At 35.4% G+C, this 16,466-nt stretch overlaps 2 protein-coding genes across 11 annotated transcripts in view; both read left to right on the forward strand.

The window, feature by feature from the left end:
- Positions 1-16,466, forward strand: part of LOC123877463 — a 196,724-nt gene that overhangs the window by 125,571 nt on the left and 54,687 nt on the right. For all 10 annotated transcript variants that reach the window (XM_045924270.1, XM_045924275.1, XM_045924265.1 and 7 more), the window contains 6 exons: positions 8,110-8,193; positions 8,509-9,409; positions 10,171-10,333; positions 10,746-10,854; positions 11,370-11,471; positions 12,185-12,251. In XM_045924270.1, the coding sequence (XP_045780226.1) occupies positions 8,548-9,409; positions 10,171-10,333; positions 10,746-10,854; positions 11,370-11,471; positions 12,185-12,251 (1,303 nt within the window). In that variant the 5' untranslated portion in view covers positions 8,110-8,193; positions 8,509-8,547. The remainder of the gene's footprint in view (positions 1-8,109; positions 8,194-8,508; positions 9,410-10,170; positions 10,334-10,745; positions 10,855-11,369; positions 11,472-12,184; positions 12,252-16,466) is intronic.
- LOC123877310 lies at positions 1,183-8,139 on the forward strand. Its single transcript, XM_045923930.1, has 3 exons — positions 1,183-2,764; positions 7,469-7,540; positions 8,110-8,139. The coding sequence occupies exons 1-3, from the start codon at positions 1,889-1,891 to the stop codon at positions 8,137-8,139; spliced, it is 978 nt and encodes a 325-aa protein (XP_045779886.1). The 5' UTR covers positions 1,183-1,888.

Here is a 16,466-nt window from a genome sequence, read left to right on the forward strand (position 1 = left end):
ACTGTCATTCTATTGTCGACATTTTTTTAATAATTGTCATAGTAAAAATTTGTAACAATTTGAACAACTTTTGTCTTATGTCTGCGTTTGGCCTTATACGGTATCGGTTTACGCGATTTTGGCATGTTAGTCGATTTTGTTTACAGCACTTAATTCCTTGGCCACTTCTAAACATTTAATCACAGCCACAATCTCGTTCTATAATAATATAGTATTACCGAACTAGAGTAATTATCTTAATATATCTAATTTTAGATATATTCTTTTATGCAAAAAATAGCGAGAAAACGAGCAGACAGGTCACCTGATGTTAAGTGATTAGACTAAAAAGCGGTAACAGCGTAGTACTCATTATAGATATATTTTTTTATGCAAAAAATAGCGAGAAAACGAGCAGGCGGGTCACCTGATGTTAAGTGATTGGACTAAAGAGCGGTAACAGCGTAGTGGTTAAGACTTCGGTCTACTATTCTATACCTATATAGAGTAGTGTATCATATTTTATTATGGGCCCAATTTCACCAACGGTTTAACCGCCGCCAGATATACTCTTGGAAATAAATAAACTTATTCGGGGAGTTCCGGGGCTCTCTAACTTTTCTGAGATATGAGTGCGTTTCATGCATTAACTAGCCGATGCCCGCGACTTCGCCCGCGTGGATTTGGGTTTTTCAAAATCCCGTGGGAACTCTTTGATTTCCCGGGATAAAAAGTAGCCTATGTGCTAATCCAAGATACTATCTATCTCCATTCTGAATTTCAGCCAAATCCGTCCAGTGGTTTTAGCGTGAAGGAGTAACAAACATACACACACACACACACACACACACACACACATACAAACTTTCGCTTTTATAATATTAAGTGTGATATAAAATCAGTTATTTCAACGGTGAAGGAGATTATCGTAAAGTAACATGCATGCTTGAAAAGCTTGAAAATTTGCAATAATGTTGTTAGTCTGAGTGGTAGACTACGCAGCTTAAAGCTTCGTTATTCTGAGAAGAGACCTGTGCTCCGTAGTGGGCCGGTGATGGATTTAGATGATGATGATATTGATAAATCAGTAGATATATTTTCTCTAAAATTATATAAAACACGGTCGAAATCCGCGTATATGTAAATAATAATATTGGTCTGAAAATCAGCTGTTTAATTTTAATTACAATTTTAAGTAAATTTACATTTAAATAAGACTACAATTATTGTAAAATAACTGTAATCAAAGTGTATTTTGTGATAAATCATAATTTCAATACCGATCTACTGCCAACCAGCACCAGTGAGACGGACTTGTGAGCGGTGTGACGTGATTCAATAACCTATAACGGACTTTTACCGGGGGAGTATCTGTTATTATTTTATACAACTTATTCAGTAATCCAACACTCCCTACACGATAGGTATTCGTACATACTCGAGAATCTCGAGACACGTCCCTCCACACACTTAGGCAAAACTTGTTCTCGCTTTGCTTGACTTACAGTGGAAGTGAAGTTGAAGAATGATCTGTACAGTCTGTACCTACTGCCTCAGACAAAACTAACATTCCATTGTACACATAATGATTACAGTACGACATAGTCCACCTGAGTTAGGTATAAATAGTTATTAGGCATAGTGTAAGTCTGACTAAATTTTCCTATGGCCTCTTTATTTGTGTTTGCATCAAGTACCTACTTATTACTTGTTTAGTTTATTTTATGATATAGGTAATAAACCTAGTCAACATACCAGGAAACTAATTTTAACTTTTCTTCCTAGTCTATTAACTTATCTCACTTTTGTTATCTCGCTGTCTCTCATCCTCTCTCTGCTAGACTCCTAACACTTTCCATTTCCTTCACTTACATATATCTATTGGTGTGTTTCAGGTATATAGTACAAGATGGCTCCTATGTTCACCAGAAAAGCTGCCGCTCTTGAAGAACAACAGAAACTGAAAAATGCTTTACACGAAATAAAATCACTGAAACAATTAAATACCCAATTACTGAAGGAACAAGATGAAAGTGAAGCTGAGATGAGAATCATTATTGCTAGGAACTCACAGTTAAAGTCTGAACTTGCAAACCTGCACAACGCTCATACTTTGTTATCAGAGGAGCGCGACCAACTTCAGTTGGCAGTAGGGTCGTTCAATCAGTGCATACAAACTTATGAAGAGGCTCTGGGAAAGATATCTATGTTAGAGGATGAATTAAGCAAATCTCAACAGTTAATTTGTGACCTTCAGTCACAAATAGCAAGTTATGAAACACAAAAAACAAATAACTTGTATGATGAGCTGCTTGCTTCATCCTCAACAGCACCAGTGTTGACAATTGACCTGACCTGTGACAGCCCTTGTGCTGCTAATAATAAGCCACATTCAGAAACTATCCATTTAAATAGTCACAAAAAAATTAAAAAATACATTAAAATTGGTAAATTAATTAAAAAAACGAAAAAATTAATAAAATTTCAGAAATTATGTAATAAAAACATTAGGCTTAGGAAAGAACGTTCAGATTTATTAAATAAGCTCAATACATATTGTTCCTCACTGCAAGAGATGAGAGTTCAATATGAAACTGACGTTCGGAGTCTTAATGAGGAGATTCTAAAACTGGAAAACTCCTTGAAAACAGTTACTTCCCAGTACGAGCTGTCACAGAAACAGGTCGGTGAGCATATACTGGCCGCTGATGAGCTGTTAGCCTTAAGTAATTATAATATAGATCGTCTTGACTCTCTGATTAATAGATGTGAGTGCTCAAATAAGGTTCCGGACGAAATGCCAGTGGACAGTCAGTGTATAGGACAACAAAAAGGCTGTGAAAACAATGGTTCCTCGTTACATTGCCCTCAGCGGAAAACATTTGTTGTTTCAGATGGATTGGGAAAAGACTTTGGTCATTTAATAAGTAATAAATTACATCAAACAGTGATCAACATATGTAACCCAGGGGCACCATATGAATATATAATTGAAAATTTAAAAGGCTGCTGTTTAGATAAATATAGTACAGTTGTCTTGTTGATAGGTGACAGCATGCAAATAACAAAAAAACAAATTTTGAGAAGTTTTGCATACCTATTGGACCTACAAGAAAATACGGGTTGTAAATTCATATTGTGCACTTTTCCTTACTCTTGCACTTTAACCCCAGCACAAAATAGGTATGTCTATAAACTCAACATGCTTATTAATAATTTAAGTTTTGGCCATAGGGATTATATTCACATAATAGACACGAATAATTTTATAAAAAAATTTTCACTGACAAAGGATACAATGTACTTGCCCCTTAGTTATAAGAAACAAATAGCTACCTTGGTAGCTTGTAATATACAAGACACAGCTATTTTTAGCTTGAGTTCTTTTGAAAACGGTACATGTTGTACTAATAATATAGACCTAATTAGTAATACTACTAATTCCAGTTTTTTTACGTTGGATACAAACTATTATAATAGTTTGGATACAAATAGTTGCATGGACACTACTGTAAACAGTAATAAGATTTTAAACTAAGTAGTGCGACAACAGATAAGCTATGTAAAATCAATCTTGTACACCAAAATATTCAGGGCTTATCTGGCAAGGAACATGAGATAGAACTATTTATTAAAAAATTTGATATTGACATCTTATGCCTCACTGAGCATTGGCTCAATAGTTATCAATTAATAGTAAATTTAAAACATTATCAATTGTCAAGTGCGTTCTCTAGAAAGAAAGCTATACGCGGAGGATCTTTAATATTAACCCGCAACAATATCAATTATAAAGAACGGAAAGACATTGTTAATCTTTCATTGGAACGCACTATTGAGCTGTCCTGTGTTGAGCTGGAGCGCTATATTGTCGTCTGCGTGTACCGACCCCCCTCAGGTGACTTTGTTCTGTTTGAGGACGTTATGGAAGAGGCCTTGAGGCGGATATGTAGGTCATCAAAAAAGATATTAGTTTGTGGAGACTTCAATATTGATATTTTGCTTCACACTTCTTTTACTGACAGATTACTCAATTTATTTAAAAGCTTTAATTTACAGAAAATTTTCAATAAACCAACACGGATAACTGCAAATTCAGCCACTTGTATAGATAACATTTTCTGTGACTGTAAGATTGTCGCAAAATCGATCATGACGAATCTAAGATCCGATCACTGTGGACAAATGATATCTGTTCCCAGTGATAATCAAGACATAACAAAGTTAATAAAGTATAGGCCAGTAACCACTAAAAAGGTAAAGCAGTTCAAACTAAAGGTTTTAACTGCTTTACCTAAACTTGACTTTACTCAGGGTGGTCCGGATGAACACTATAATGCTTTTTTTGATCTCATAAACTCTCAATTTAATTCTACCTTTAAAATTGTAGAAAAAAAACTGTTTAAAAATCTTAAATTTAGTGACTGGGCTACTGTTGGCATCTATAAAAGTAGAAATAAGTTGTTCGACTTGTATGCAGAAAAACAATATAACTACACTCCCACATTTGTTGAATATGTAAAAAATTATTCAAAATTATTCAAAAAGGTTTGCATACAAGCAAAGTCACTCTGCATAAAGCAAAAAATTATTAATTCTGATAATAAAATTAAAGCAGCTTGGGATATCATCACGGATGAAACTGGGAAACAAAAAGTGCATAACAATAAATTGGAGCTAAAAATTAATAACCGTATTATTGACTCCAATATTGAAATTGCAAATACATTTGAGAATTTTTTCCAGAACATTCCAGTCATCACTACTAGTTCCCTTAGCTCTTCACCAACAGAAGCCTATGATCTTCTCAGGGCCAATGTCACTGAATGCGGTGTGTTGTTTAGGTTTGAATACGTTACTCCATATGACATTGTTAAAGTGTTCAAATCTTTACAAAGCAAAAAAACCGGAGATCTGTGGGGAATATCAGTAAAAATAATTAACAATATTATTGATATTATTGCGCCATATCTAGCCTTAATTTTTAATGAGTCTGTGGATACAGGCGCTTTTCCAGATCTCATGAAATGTAGTAAATTGATACCTCTTTTTAAATCGGGTAGCAAAAGTGACCCAAACAATTACAGGCCAATTTCAATTTTGCCAACACTGAGCAAGATATTTGAGAAAATCATGCTCAACCAACTGCTTCAGCATTTCAATTTAAATAAGCTACTCCATTCTGAACAGTATGGCTTCACTAAAGGTCGATCAACAACCGACGCGGCCGCAATGCTGTTAAAGCATATATTCAATGCGTGGGAGGGGTCACAGAATGCCATTGGTATTTTCTGTGATTTATCCAAGGCATTTGATTGCGTTGAGCACGAGACTCTTTTAGTTAAATTGAGCCACTATGGAATCAAAGACACTGCGCTTGGTCTCATTGCGTCCTATCTTAGTGATCGTATTCAAACAGTATGTGTGAATGATGTGAAGTCATCCGGATCAGCCTCACTAATGGGTGTTCCTCAAGGCTCTATTCTAGGTCCTTTCATGTTCTTAGTATACATAAACGATTTACCATATGTAGTCCAAAATATTTGCGATATCGTACTATTTGCTGACGATACGTCTTTGATTTTTAAAGTCGATAGAAATAAGGACAATTTTGACGATATAAATGGTGCCATATCTCAGGTAACTCACTGGTTTACTGTAAATAATCTACTTTTAAATGCAAAAAAAACTAAGTGTATTGAATTCGCACTGCCCAATACCAAGAACACAAGTAACATTAATTTAATGATAAATAATGATATTTTGAAAATAGAAGAGACTACTACATTTTTGGGGATAACCTTAGATGCGAAGCTGCAATGGGGCACCCATATATCAACTCTTGCTGGCAAACTAAGCTCTGCTGCTTACGCGGTTAGAAAGATTCGACAATTAACTGACGTGGAGACCGCAAAGATAGTATATTTTGCTTATTTTCATAGTATTATGTCTTATGGAATCTTAATATGGGGTAGAGCGGCAGATATTGGGAGAATTTTTGTATTACAAAAAAGGGCAATACGCGCAATTTATAACTTAAAACCACGCGATTCACTTCGAGAAAAATTTAAGGAAATAGGTATCCTTACCGTAGCCTCTCAATATATTTACAACAACATAATTTTTGTAAGACAAAATATTCTTAGTTACAAGAAGGTTGGCGATCTACACAACAGGCTGACTAGACACCGTAACAGGCTTGCGACTCCTACACTCCGTCTCAGGAAGGTCCAAAAGTCATTTGTGGGAATGGGTATAATCTTCTATAACAAAATTCCTCAGACAATTTTGGACTTGCCTTTACACAGGTTCAAAAAATCTATTAAAAATATGCTCTTGAGAAAAGCATATTATACTATCGAAGATTATGTAAATGATAAAAAAGCGTGGATTTGAACTTCGGTTCGCTCCAGCAATGCGCAGGACTTCAATTGCTTTTATACATGGCATAATATTGTATATCAAATCTTTGAAAAGAGCAACCGCCGAGTTTCTTGCTGGTTCTTCTCGGTAGGAAAGGCATTCCGAACCAGTGGTAGATGCTTTTGACAAAATCAAATCAAAAAATCAAATCATCATTTATTTGCTCAAATGTAGGTAGCATAGATTTTACAATTTATTTTAGTGTCACTACACTTGCCATGTAATGGCGTGCAAATATTTTACATAAGCAATGTAAACTACACTAAATAGTTTAAATGTACATTGAATATGCTCAAAATACCTTACACCTTACAGTCATACTTAGGTAGGTATACATATACATAGTCATAAAAAGGTCTGATTTCACAACACCATCATTACTGTTAAATAAAATATAATTTAGAGCTCTTAAAATTAAAATGTAAATAATTTAATAAATCATGTATTATCTATGTAAAATGTCAACAAAAAAGTCACAAGAGTATACAATTAACATACTTAATAATTGATTAATAGACTAGTTCCTCATAATAAATCATTTAGTGTTGAAGAATTCATTTAAACTGTAGAAACACTCATTTAAATTAATTAAAGGAATTATGAGTTTATTTGGATACCTTGTGTTGAAAACCTTCTGGCTTTTTTTTGTGTAGAAATCAGACTTATTTTTTTGAACAAATAGGCTTATCTCATAAATGTATTATCATAATTATCCTAGTCATAACAATTTCTTTTTTGCATGGAGTTACAATATCATAATCATAAATCAATAATAATAAAAAATCATAAATCAATCAGTAACAATAAAAAATCATAAATCATAAATCAATAATAATAATATGTCAGATCTTACAGCTATCTAAAAAATCTTTAACGCTATAAAAACATTGGTCAATTAAATAATCAAATAACTTTATCCTAAACTTCGACATTGGTAAATTTTTTATGTTATCAGATAACTTATTATATAGGGTGACAGCCATACAATATGAATTACGAGAGCATATCGCTAGTCTTTGTCGTGGTATTTCCAATTTAAATTTTTGTCGCCGGCTTTCGTTGTCAGGCTTCCTATCAAATAGATGCTCATGTTTCTTTACAAATAGACATGTCTCAAATATATATAGACATGGCAAAGGTAATATCTTTTTCTTTTTAAATAAAGGCCGACATGGAGCTATTATATCCGCACCACACAGTGATCTGATACATTTTTTTTGTACTCTGAAAGCATTTATAATATCGACAGAGTTACCCCATAGTATTAGTCCGTAACGCAGTATAGATGCAACATAGCCATGGTATGCAGTTGTGGCTGCTTCTTCAGAGATTGTATTTCGTAGACGATATAGTGCAAATACGAACCTATTAAGTTTTTTACACGTAATATGTATATGTTCTTTCCAGTTACAATATTTATCTATTGTAATCCCCAGAAAAGTTGCCGACGGCACGACATTTATTTTTTCATTATTATAGTTGATGCTAAGGTTAAGGGATGAGCTATTATAGGTCTGGAATTCGAACGACTTCCATCTGGACGATTCGAAAGAACTTGTAAAAGTCTAATTGAATAAAAACATTTTGAATTTGAATTTGAATTTGAATTTGAATAATAACATGTATTTTCGTCCAATTTTAAAAAAATTGAGTAGATGATTTAGAAATCACGAGTGTGAAGATTGAAATTTTGTTTCCTTGTTTCAGGTTACAACGTTGGCTGATTTTGAAGACTGAACAATTTATTTACTAAGCCAACTAGGATGTGACGTTCAAGAAACTAATTCCTGGGTAAGTTAGACAAAATTACCTGATAAGGTCAAAGGTGAACGACCAGTAGAGGTCAAAGAAGCAATTAAAACGAAAATCGATACAGTTTTATTATTTTACAAACAGCAGCGGGAAAACATTGAATTGAATTCAAAACATTCTACAGTATTCAGCTAATCTCACTGTCAACAAAGGGCTATTGTCTCTTCTCGACACATTGTCTCCATTTAAAACGAACGAAAATGAATCACTGTTATTATTGGGCGCTAAAATGTGTTGAATTCAAATTTGATTGTTTGTAATCTTATTGAAGTAGCTGAGTTTGTATCGTTGCAGGTCGGACTTGCTTCGAGTCGCGGTGATCAGAGTCCAGAGATGACTACTGCGATGGCAGCGCACCAGGAATCGATTCACGAAAGACTTCAAGCTGGCCCGGAGGAACCCCTATACTTGCACCATGCAGGAACGTGGAACACAGACGCTGCCGACCACCAGGAAGAGCACAGCACCGATCTGTCATCATACTACAATATGCCAAAAAGAAACAAGAGAAAGAACTTCAAACCGAGATGTGCCCCCAACGCCACAACCTTTTCCGACGAATCAAACGGTCCAAACTGTGAACTACCCAGCCCTGTTAACGGAAACGATAGAACAACCCCCGATCAAGCGGATGACGAAACAGAAGCCAACTACGCCAAAATAGGTGTCAAAAATTTTAGTCTATTAAAAAGTGGTGCTGTTGACCTAAGTCGACGACTGAGCACCGATTCAAATGAAAACATAGAAACGAATTACCAAAACAACTTGTCAGAAGACAAAAAAGTGGACTCGTTCCAACGTTCGTACATACATAGCTTACAAATTAATCAAGATGCTGATCGGGATCGTACTGTGTTAAACTTTAGTAATTTACAAAATAAATCTTTCTGTGCCAAAAATCCTTTTGCTATATCCCAGTTAATAAAGACTAACTCGCCGCCTAGAAGAAGGGACTCAGATTCTGATGATGAAGGGAAAGGCCAGGATGTGAATGCAAATTCGAGATTAGAAAACCCACAAGTTATAGAGACCAGTGAGCCTCAACAGAATGGGGATGCGTCTAACGCCACGAATAGAATTTTAAGGGATTATGCAATGAACACGATGAAGGAGTTACTGGGTATCTATGGTTTGTCATCGAATGAAGTAGCTGACGCTATAAGTGGGCAAATATTGGCACTGCAGGCACTTCAAGGTAAGTGTTACTAGTTACACTTATAATTGTTCAAACTTTTTGTTAGTTAAAATCTAAACTATGCACACAATTTTGAAAATTGAATTGCAAACACTTTGATAAAGTTCTTGTAGCCAATTTTATTTGTAGACGTGTATATTGCTTTGTTTTATGTATAATTTTCGACTACAAACTAAATTCTAACTATCGAATATTTTTGATAGCAAGCTTACAGTAGCAGTCCTTGGTTTTAACAAAAAGCGAATTGAAAAAGCAAAATTCGCAATGTTTCTGAAAGTTTAAGACACCAATTTAACTCCCTAAACTGAATAATTGAATCAATTAAACATCTACCAGCCTGTTTGCGTCCACTGCTGGACAGTATGTTATCAGGTTGAAAAAAACGTTACCAGTAATTAGTTTAGTGAAATCAAAAATTTACACTCAATTTCTGATTACTTCTTGCTATCAGATCTTGATTTTTCATTTTTAACCCCCGACCCAAAAAGAGGGGTGTTATAAGTTTGACGTGTGTATCCATATGTGGCATCGTAGCTCCTAAACTAATGAACTGATTTTAATTTAGTTTTTTTCTTTTTCTTTCAAAGGTGGCTTGATCGAGAGTGTTCTTAGCTATAATTCAAGAAAATCGGTTCAGCCGTTGAAAATTATCAGCTCTTTTCTAGTTACTGTAACTTTCACTTCGGGGGTGTTATAAATTTTTAATTTACACTTGTATTTCATTCATAGTGGCTTTTAACCTCATAATTTCTTATTGACAGTACCCAAACCGTTTACGGAACTACCTCGAAGTCTGAAACGACGCCACGACTCAGGAGATGGCACAGAGAGGAGCCTCCGAAGATCCTCTTCAGCTACTGAGGATGAGGGATCTACCAACATCACTCCACCGAAAACGCCTGACAACTATATTAAGTCTACCATGTGAGTATCATCATGGTCGACCCTTCGCCGGCTCACTACTGAACACGGATCTCCTCTTAGAATTAGAAGAATTTAGACCATAGAGTTCATGATAAATCCATCGCCGGCTCACTACAGAGTACGGGTCTCCTCTCAGAATGGGAAGGGAGTCTATCACGCTGGCCCAGTGCAGATTGGCCGCCTTCACACACCTTTGAAAACATTATAGAGAGCTCTCAGGTATGCAGGTTTCGTCCCGATGTTTTACTTCGCCGTTGAAACAAGTAATGTTTAATTGCTTAAAACGCGCATAACTCAGAAAAGTTAGGGGTGCATACCCGGGATCGAACCCCGAATCTCCCGACTAAGTTGGTAACGCCGGGGTTTGCAAATCATAAAAAAGACTTAAATATTTGTTTTCTTGTTCCACCAGGCAAAGAACGCTAAATCTGATGAGGCTGCTAGGTAAAGATGAAGAAGGAAGTTCAGATGATGGCGAACAGACCCTGGACCTCAGCGTGTCAAAGGATGCTGATGGACAGGTCTGTATAACCTTCATAGTTGATAATTAGTAAGAGATCAAGTTTTTAGTGTATCTAAAATCTCTATCTAGGTCCTTACATTATTGAGGGTAGAAGAGTAAAGTGGCATGACCCAGATTTAATAAAAAAATAAGTCGTTTTATCAAATAGTGCTTTCGCTTGACCACAGTCACGTTTATCAGTCTCAATCAGGTCTAGCATGATGCACGCTTGCCTAGAAGATGCCTATTCACTCTTGCCTTGAAGGTTTTATTACATAAATAAATAATGAATTCATTTGAGTTCTGTCTTGGGAAACATTTTTTAAAATTCGCTTTTGTTCTGGGTTTTTGCTAAACTTTAGGGTCAAACTGCAATCAAGCGGAAAAACTGGGGAGTTTACTTAATAATCATGCAAGACTTAGCTGCCAGCTACTAGGTATAGCTAGATTCTAGATGTTAGGCTTTTGAATCTACGATGAAAAGTCAGTCAGTTAGTTAAAAAAGGCTTTCATTCAAATAGAACCTTTGTATAGGAACAGTCCACGACATCAAGCGCAGGCAACAGCGTCTCTGAGTTCGACCAAAACATGATGATGAGGAAGAACCTAGAAGACTTATCCAATTTGCAAATGCAGGTACAAAAAGTCCACTTATTTGTGTTTATAGAGAACTAAAGGATGCCCGCGACTTCGTCCGCGTGGATTTAGGTTTTTAAAGATCCAGTGGGAACTGTTTGATTTTCCGGCATAAAAAGTAGCCTATGTCCGTCCCCGGGATATTAGCTATCCCTGTACCAAATTTCTTCAGAATCGGTTGTTGGGCCGGGAAAAGGTAGCAGACAGACAGACAGACAGATTAGACAGACAGACAGACAGACACACTTTCGCATTTGTAATATTAGTATGGATAATATGGATTATGTCAGAAATAAGGAGATTCGCAAGAGAACCAGAGTAACCGACATAGCTCAACGTGTTGCAAAGCCGAAGGGCAATGGGCAGGGCACATAGTTTGAAAAACATACATTGGGGTCCCAAGATGCTGGAATGGCAACCTCGGAAAGCGCATCGGTTGACAAGGATGGTGATAATGACGAAAACATGAAAATGAACCGTTGTGTAAAGTTCAAGTTATGAATTTGGTCAAATTTGATTGTTTGAAATACTTCTGAATACATCATTTTAGTTAGTAAATATTGTGCTTGGAGAAAGACAATTTGATTGAAATAGGTATTTTTGTAATATCCTACTATTCCCAGGCTAGTGGACTAATGCAAATAAATCCATTAATACTGACTGATTACAATTACAATTACATTACTGTACAATTTAGGTTTTCTTTTCCACAGAATTTCTTCCAAAAGCAATCAATGATGGACGGCGAAGATTCTCAAGAAAGAAAACTGCAAGCTAGTGGTGAGTGTAGTTATTAGAAAAACTTTTTGTCACTTATTTTTAGGTATCTTTCAGACCTAGTACAAGTATCATGATGATTGAATTAAGCTGGGACACACCAAACGCGTATGCAGCACGTAAGCGTAGACGTAGCGCGTACCATGACGTTGTAATTAATGTATGGAACTGTATAAGATGCATATGGTATGCAAGAGGCATACCACATGCGTGACGTGAACGTTCGCGTAGACGTAATGCGTGCTGTCATATCTATGGATTCACGCGCGTCACTACGCGCGTGGTCACGCGTACGTACTTGGTGTGAAACGGCTCTAAACGAATTCATACACTTTTAGTATAAAGAACAGAAAAAAAATCATAATTTGATATAAAAAAAATTGTAAATCTACGACATACCTACCTATGTAATAACACTATTCGTATGATACAAATACTTTTTACTAAGCGCAAATTATTATAAATACATGATCATAAATGAATTAATTCTATGGTGATTACAATTATAAATTCCATAGTAACATTATCAAATCTTTCTGTCTTTACTATAAAAAAAAAATCAAGGACATTTTTTGTCCTCAACGCCTATGCCTAAGGACATATATTTATATACATGTATATACTTAAGTACACTCAACTGATTCGTCATATTTCTAAATTCTAGGTTATTTAGTCTGTGGAACAAACTTTCCACAACAAAGTAAAACAGTTGCTAATTCGTGTCCTTTACACCAATTATGCGATGGGCGAGAATTGGCTTAATTAACACAAAAATATGTCACCCCACTCGACACTAACCGTCTCTCGTGATTGCACATGTTTCCTATTATTAGCGAGATTTCGCTTTTTAGGGATCCGTAGTAACAAAAGCCACGCAATAAAAACTCAAACTCAAAAGTCAAAATCATTTACTCAAAGCAAATCAAAATTGTTAGATTTGTAACATGATATTACAGTGGTGATAATAACAATTAATTACGTAAACTTAAAACTAAAGCTACGAGGGTTTCAAACTCGCCCAGGTCTGAGAAGAGCCTATAACAAACTCAGCCGGGTATTCTTTTTAACCCCCGACCCAAAAAGAGGGGTGTTATAAGTTTGACGTGTGTATCTGTGTATCTGTGTATTTGTGTATCTGTCTGTGGCATCGTAGCGCCTAAACGAATGAACCGATTTTAATTTAGTTTTTTTTGTTTGAAAGGTGGCTTGATCGAGAGTGTTCTTAGCTATAATCCAAAAAAATTGGTGCAGCCGTTTAAGAGTTATCAGCTCTTTTCTAGTTTTCTTGTAGAAAAGAAGGTTACATAACCGTTAGGTTCATAATATTATGTCAATTGACAAATGTCAAGCTGTCAAGATGGACGTTGCCTTGATACATAATTATTTATTTGAAAATATGTTTTGGAAAACTCTGATACTTTGGATCGTAGGCGCGGAATAGTCCAAGAAAATCGGTTCAGTCGTTTGAAAGTTATCAGGTCTTTTCGGTCTTTTCTAGTTACTGTAACCTTCACTTGTCGGGGGTGTTATAAATTTTTAATTTACACTTGTTATTATCACCACTTCACAAAATCACTTATCAGAACTATCAAATCTGTAAGCAACTCATTCCCATGCTTTCGTATCATTTAAATAATCCTTTACATTATACTATACTTAGTAGGATTTTTCAATGTCTAAGTATGATTTTCATCTGTCTGTTCGTCCGTCTGTCCGCGGTTTAGCTCGGTAACTATTAGTAGTAGAAAGCTGTAATTTGATATACATATTAATCGAGTGGACAAAGTGTAAACAAAATTTGAAAAAATATTTTTTTTAAGGTAGGTAGGTACCTCTCCTGTAAGTAAAGTGGGTTGATTTGTTTTCTTGTCTATCTCATGATGTACTGTGGATATACTGAACTCTACTATTTTTGAGAGTTTGTTTGAGTTAGAGATTCCATTCTGTTTTTCTTAAATTCGAAATTAAAATCGATTCCTAAAAAATCGATTTACCACGTAATAAAAAGAACAAACCAACCACAAATCACAAATCCATCACAAATAGACAGTTTCCCACCTTACTATACTACACTTGAACATAACTGTCCCAATAATCGTATGCAACGCAAACAAAATTAGAATATCTCAGAGACCGACACATTTTACTTATGGTCCAAGATCCCAGTGTCACCAGACCTTACTTACTTATTTTCTAAGAAACGAAAATATGTAACTGATACCTTGTGCCAGGGCCAATTTAAAGATATCAATTTCTAAAGGTACGTAAGAACATTACTTATTTTACTTAAAGTCTGATGATCTTTATATATATTTTGCGAATATCATAATAGAAAATAACGACACAACTATAAGTAAAATAATATGTATTTTTTTTGAGCTTTAAATCGTCTGACAGAAATTCGTCCGACTGAAAGTGTCTGGCAGTATTGAATATTAATTAACAATCTTCTGTAATTTACAGTCAGAGTTTAAGAAAAGTAAGCAATGTTTTTACATATTTAGCTTATTGGCTTTCTATTGGCCCACGTAAATAATAGGTACACACTAATACTACTCCATCCCACACATTTTGTTTCTCAAAAAATAAGTAAGGTCTGGCGGTTCTGGGATCTTGCTCTATTATGACATTTTTGAAAAACCATGGATATTTTACACTCGACCGTGAAAAATGACATCTCTCTAATTTATTCGGTGGTCGGAACGCTTCGGTTTTGTTTTAATTATCGATACCGCATCACCGAACATAAATATTTAGTTTTGTGTACAATGAACTTGGAGTATAATAAAGTGTTTTAAACAGAAAAAAAAAAGTGTCTGTGACATACGGCAGACAGGCAGACTGACATGACGAATCTATAAGGGTTCCGTTTTTTGCCATTTGGCTACGGACCCCTAAAAAAGGAAATGATAGATTCATTTTGATTATGCATTTGAAATGGACTAAATCAATATATCTATTACCTATAGGTCAAATTATATTTTTGCAAAGGCGACATGTTCCGATGAGTGCAATTTATATTATTGAGTTTTAGTGCATTGATCTTAAAAAGTAACGTGGTGTTATAACGGCACTAATAGTATTAAAATCTCCTGATACTGAGTATTCTGATTCAATTAACAAATAAATTGTTATTTACTTACGAAAGTCAAAGAAATTGATTTACTGATTGATTCAATAGTTAATCCGGCCAAGTGCGAGTCAGACTCGCGCATCGGGGGTTCCGTACTCTTTCCGTACACTACGTATTTTTTCCGACATTTTGCACGATATAACAAAAACTACTAGGCATAAAAATAAATACAAATCTGTTTTAGAATGTACAGTTAAAGCCTTTTTACATGATACCCCACTTGGTATAATTATCTTACTTTGAAAATTGAAACAATTTTTTTTTAATGATGTAACCACAAATTCGCGGTTTTCAGATTTATTTCTGTACTTGTGCTATAAGACCTACCTACCTGCCTTTCATGATTCTAGGTCAACGGGAAGTACCCTATAGGTTTCTTGACAGACAGACAAACAGACAGACAACAAAGTGATCGTATAAGGGTTCCGTTTTTCCTTTTGAGGTACGGAACCCTAATAAATGATTTGATACGAAGAATGAAGCCGCTTTTTACTTATTAATACTCAGTATTTACAATTTTTCCACATAAACAAAACCATTAAATCCATCTGTACCGTCAAAAATCCTCATCCATCTAATAGATACAAACGATCAAGTATGTGTCATATGGAGCATTACGAAACACTGTATTAGGTCGCTCCCAGCGCACTCAATTGAGTGAATTCGCTCCATTGAGGAGATTAGCTGAGGTTTCCACAATTACTGGCAGGGGCCATAGAGGAAGGACCTAAAACAACTCAATTGCTCTTTTTTCATTGCTCAACCAGATTTATAAATGGCCCTATTGTCTAACATCGGGTCTTCTATATCCATCCTAATATTATAACAAGCGCCGAGTTTCTTGCTGGTTCTGCTCGGTAGGAAAGGCATTCCGAACCAGTGGTAGATGCTTTTGACGATTCAAAAGAACTTGTAAAAGTCTAATTGAATAAAAATATTTTGAATTTTGAATTTTGAATGCGAAAGTGCGAAAGGCCCAACAGTTTAACCGATTCTGAAGAAATTCGCTATAGAATTAGCTTATATCCCGGGGATAGACAGGTAACTTTTTATCCCGGAAAATCAAAGAGTTCCCACGGGATTCC

The sequence above is a fragment of the Maniola jurtina genome, chromosome 23 (assembly GCF_905333055.1).
Source record: "Maniola jurtina chromosome 23, ilManJurt1.1, whole genome shotgun sequence".
NCBI lineage: Eukaryota > Metazoa > Arthropoda > Insecta > Lepidoptera > Nymphalidae > Maniola > Maniola jurtina.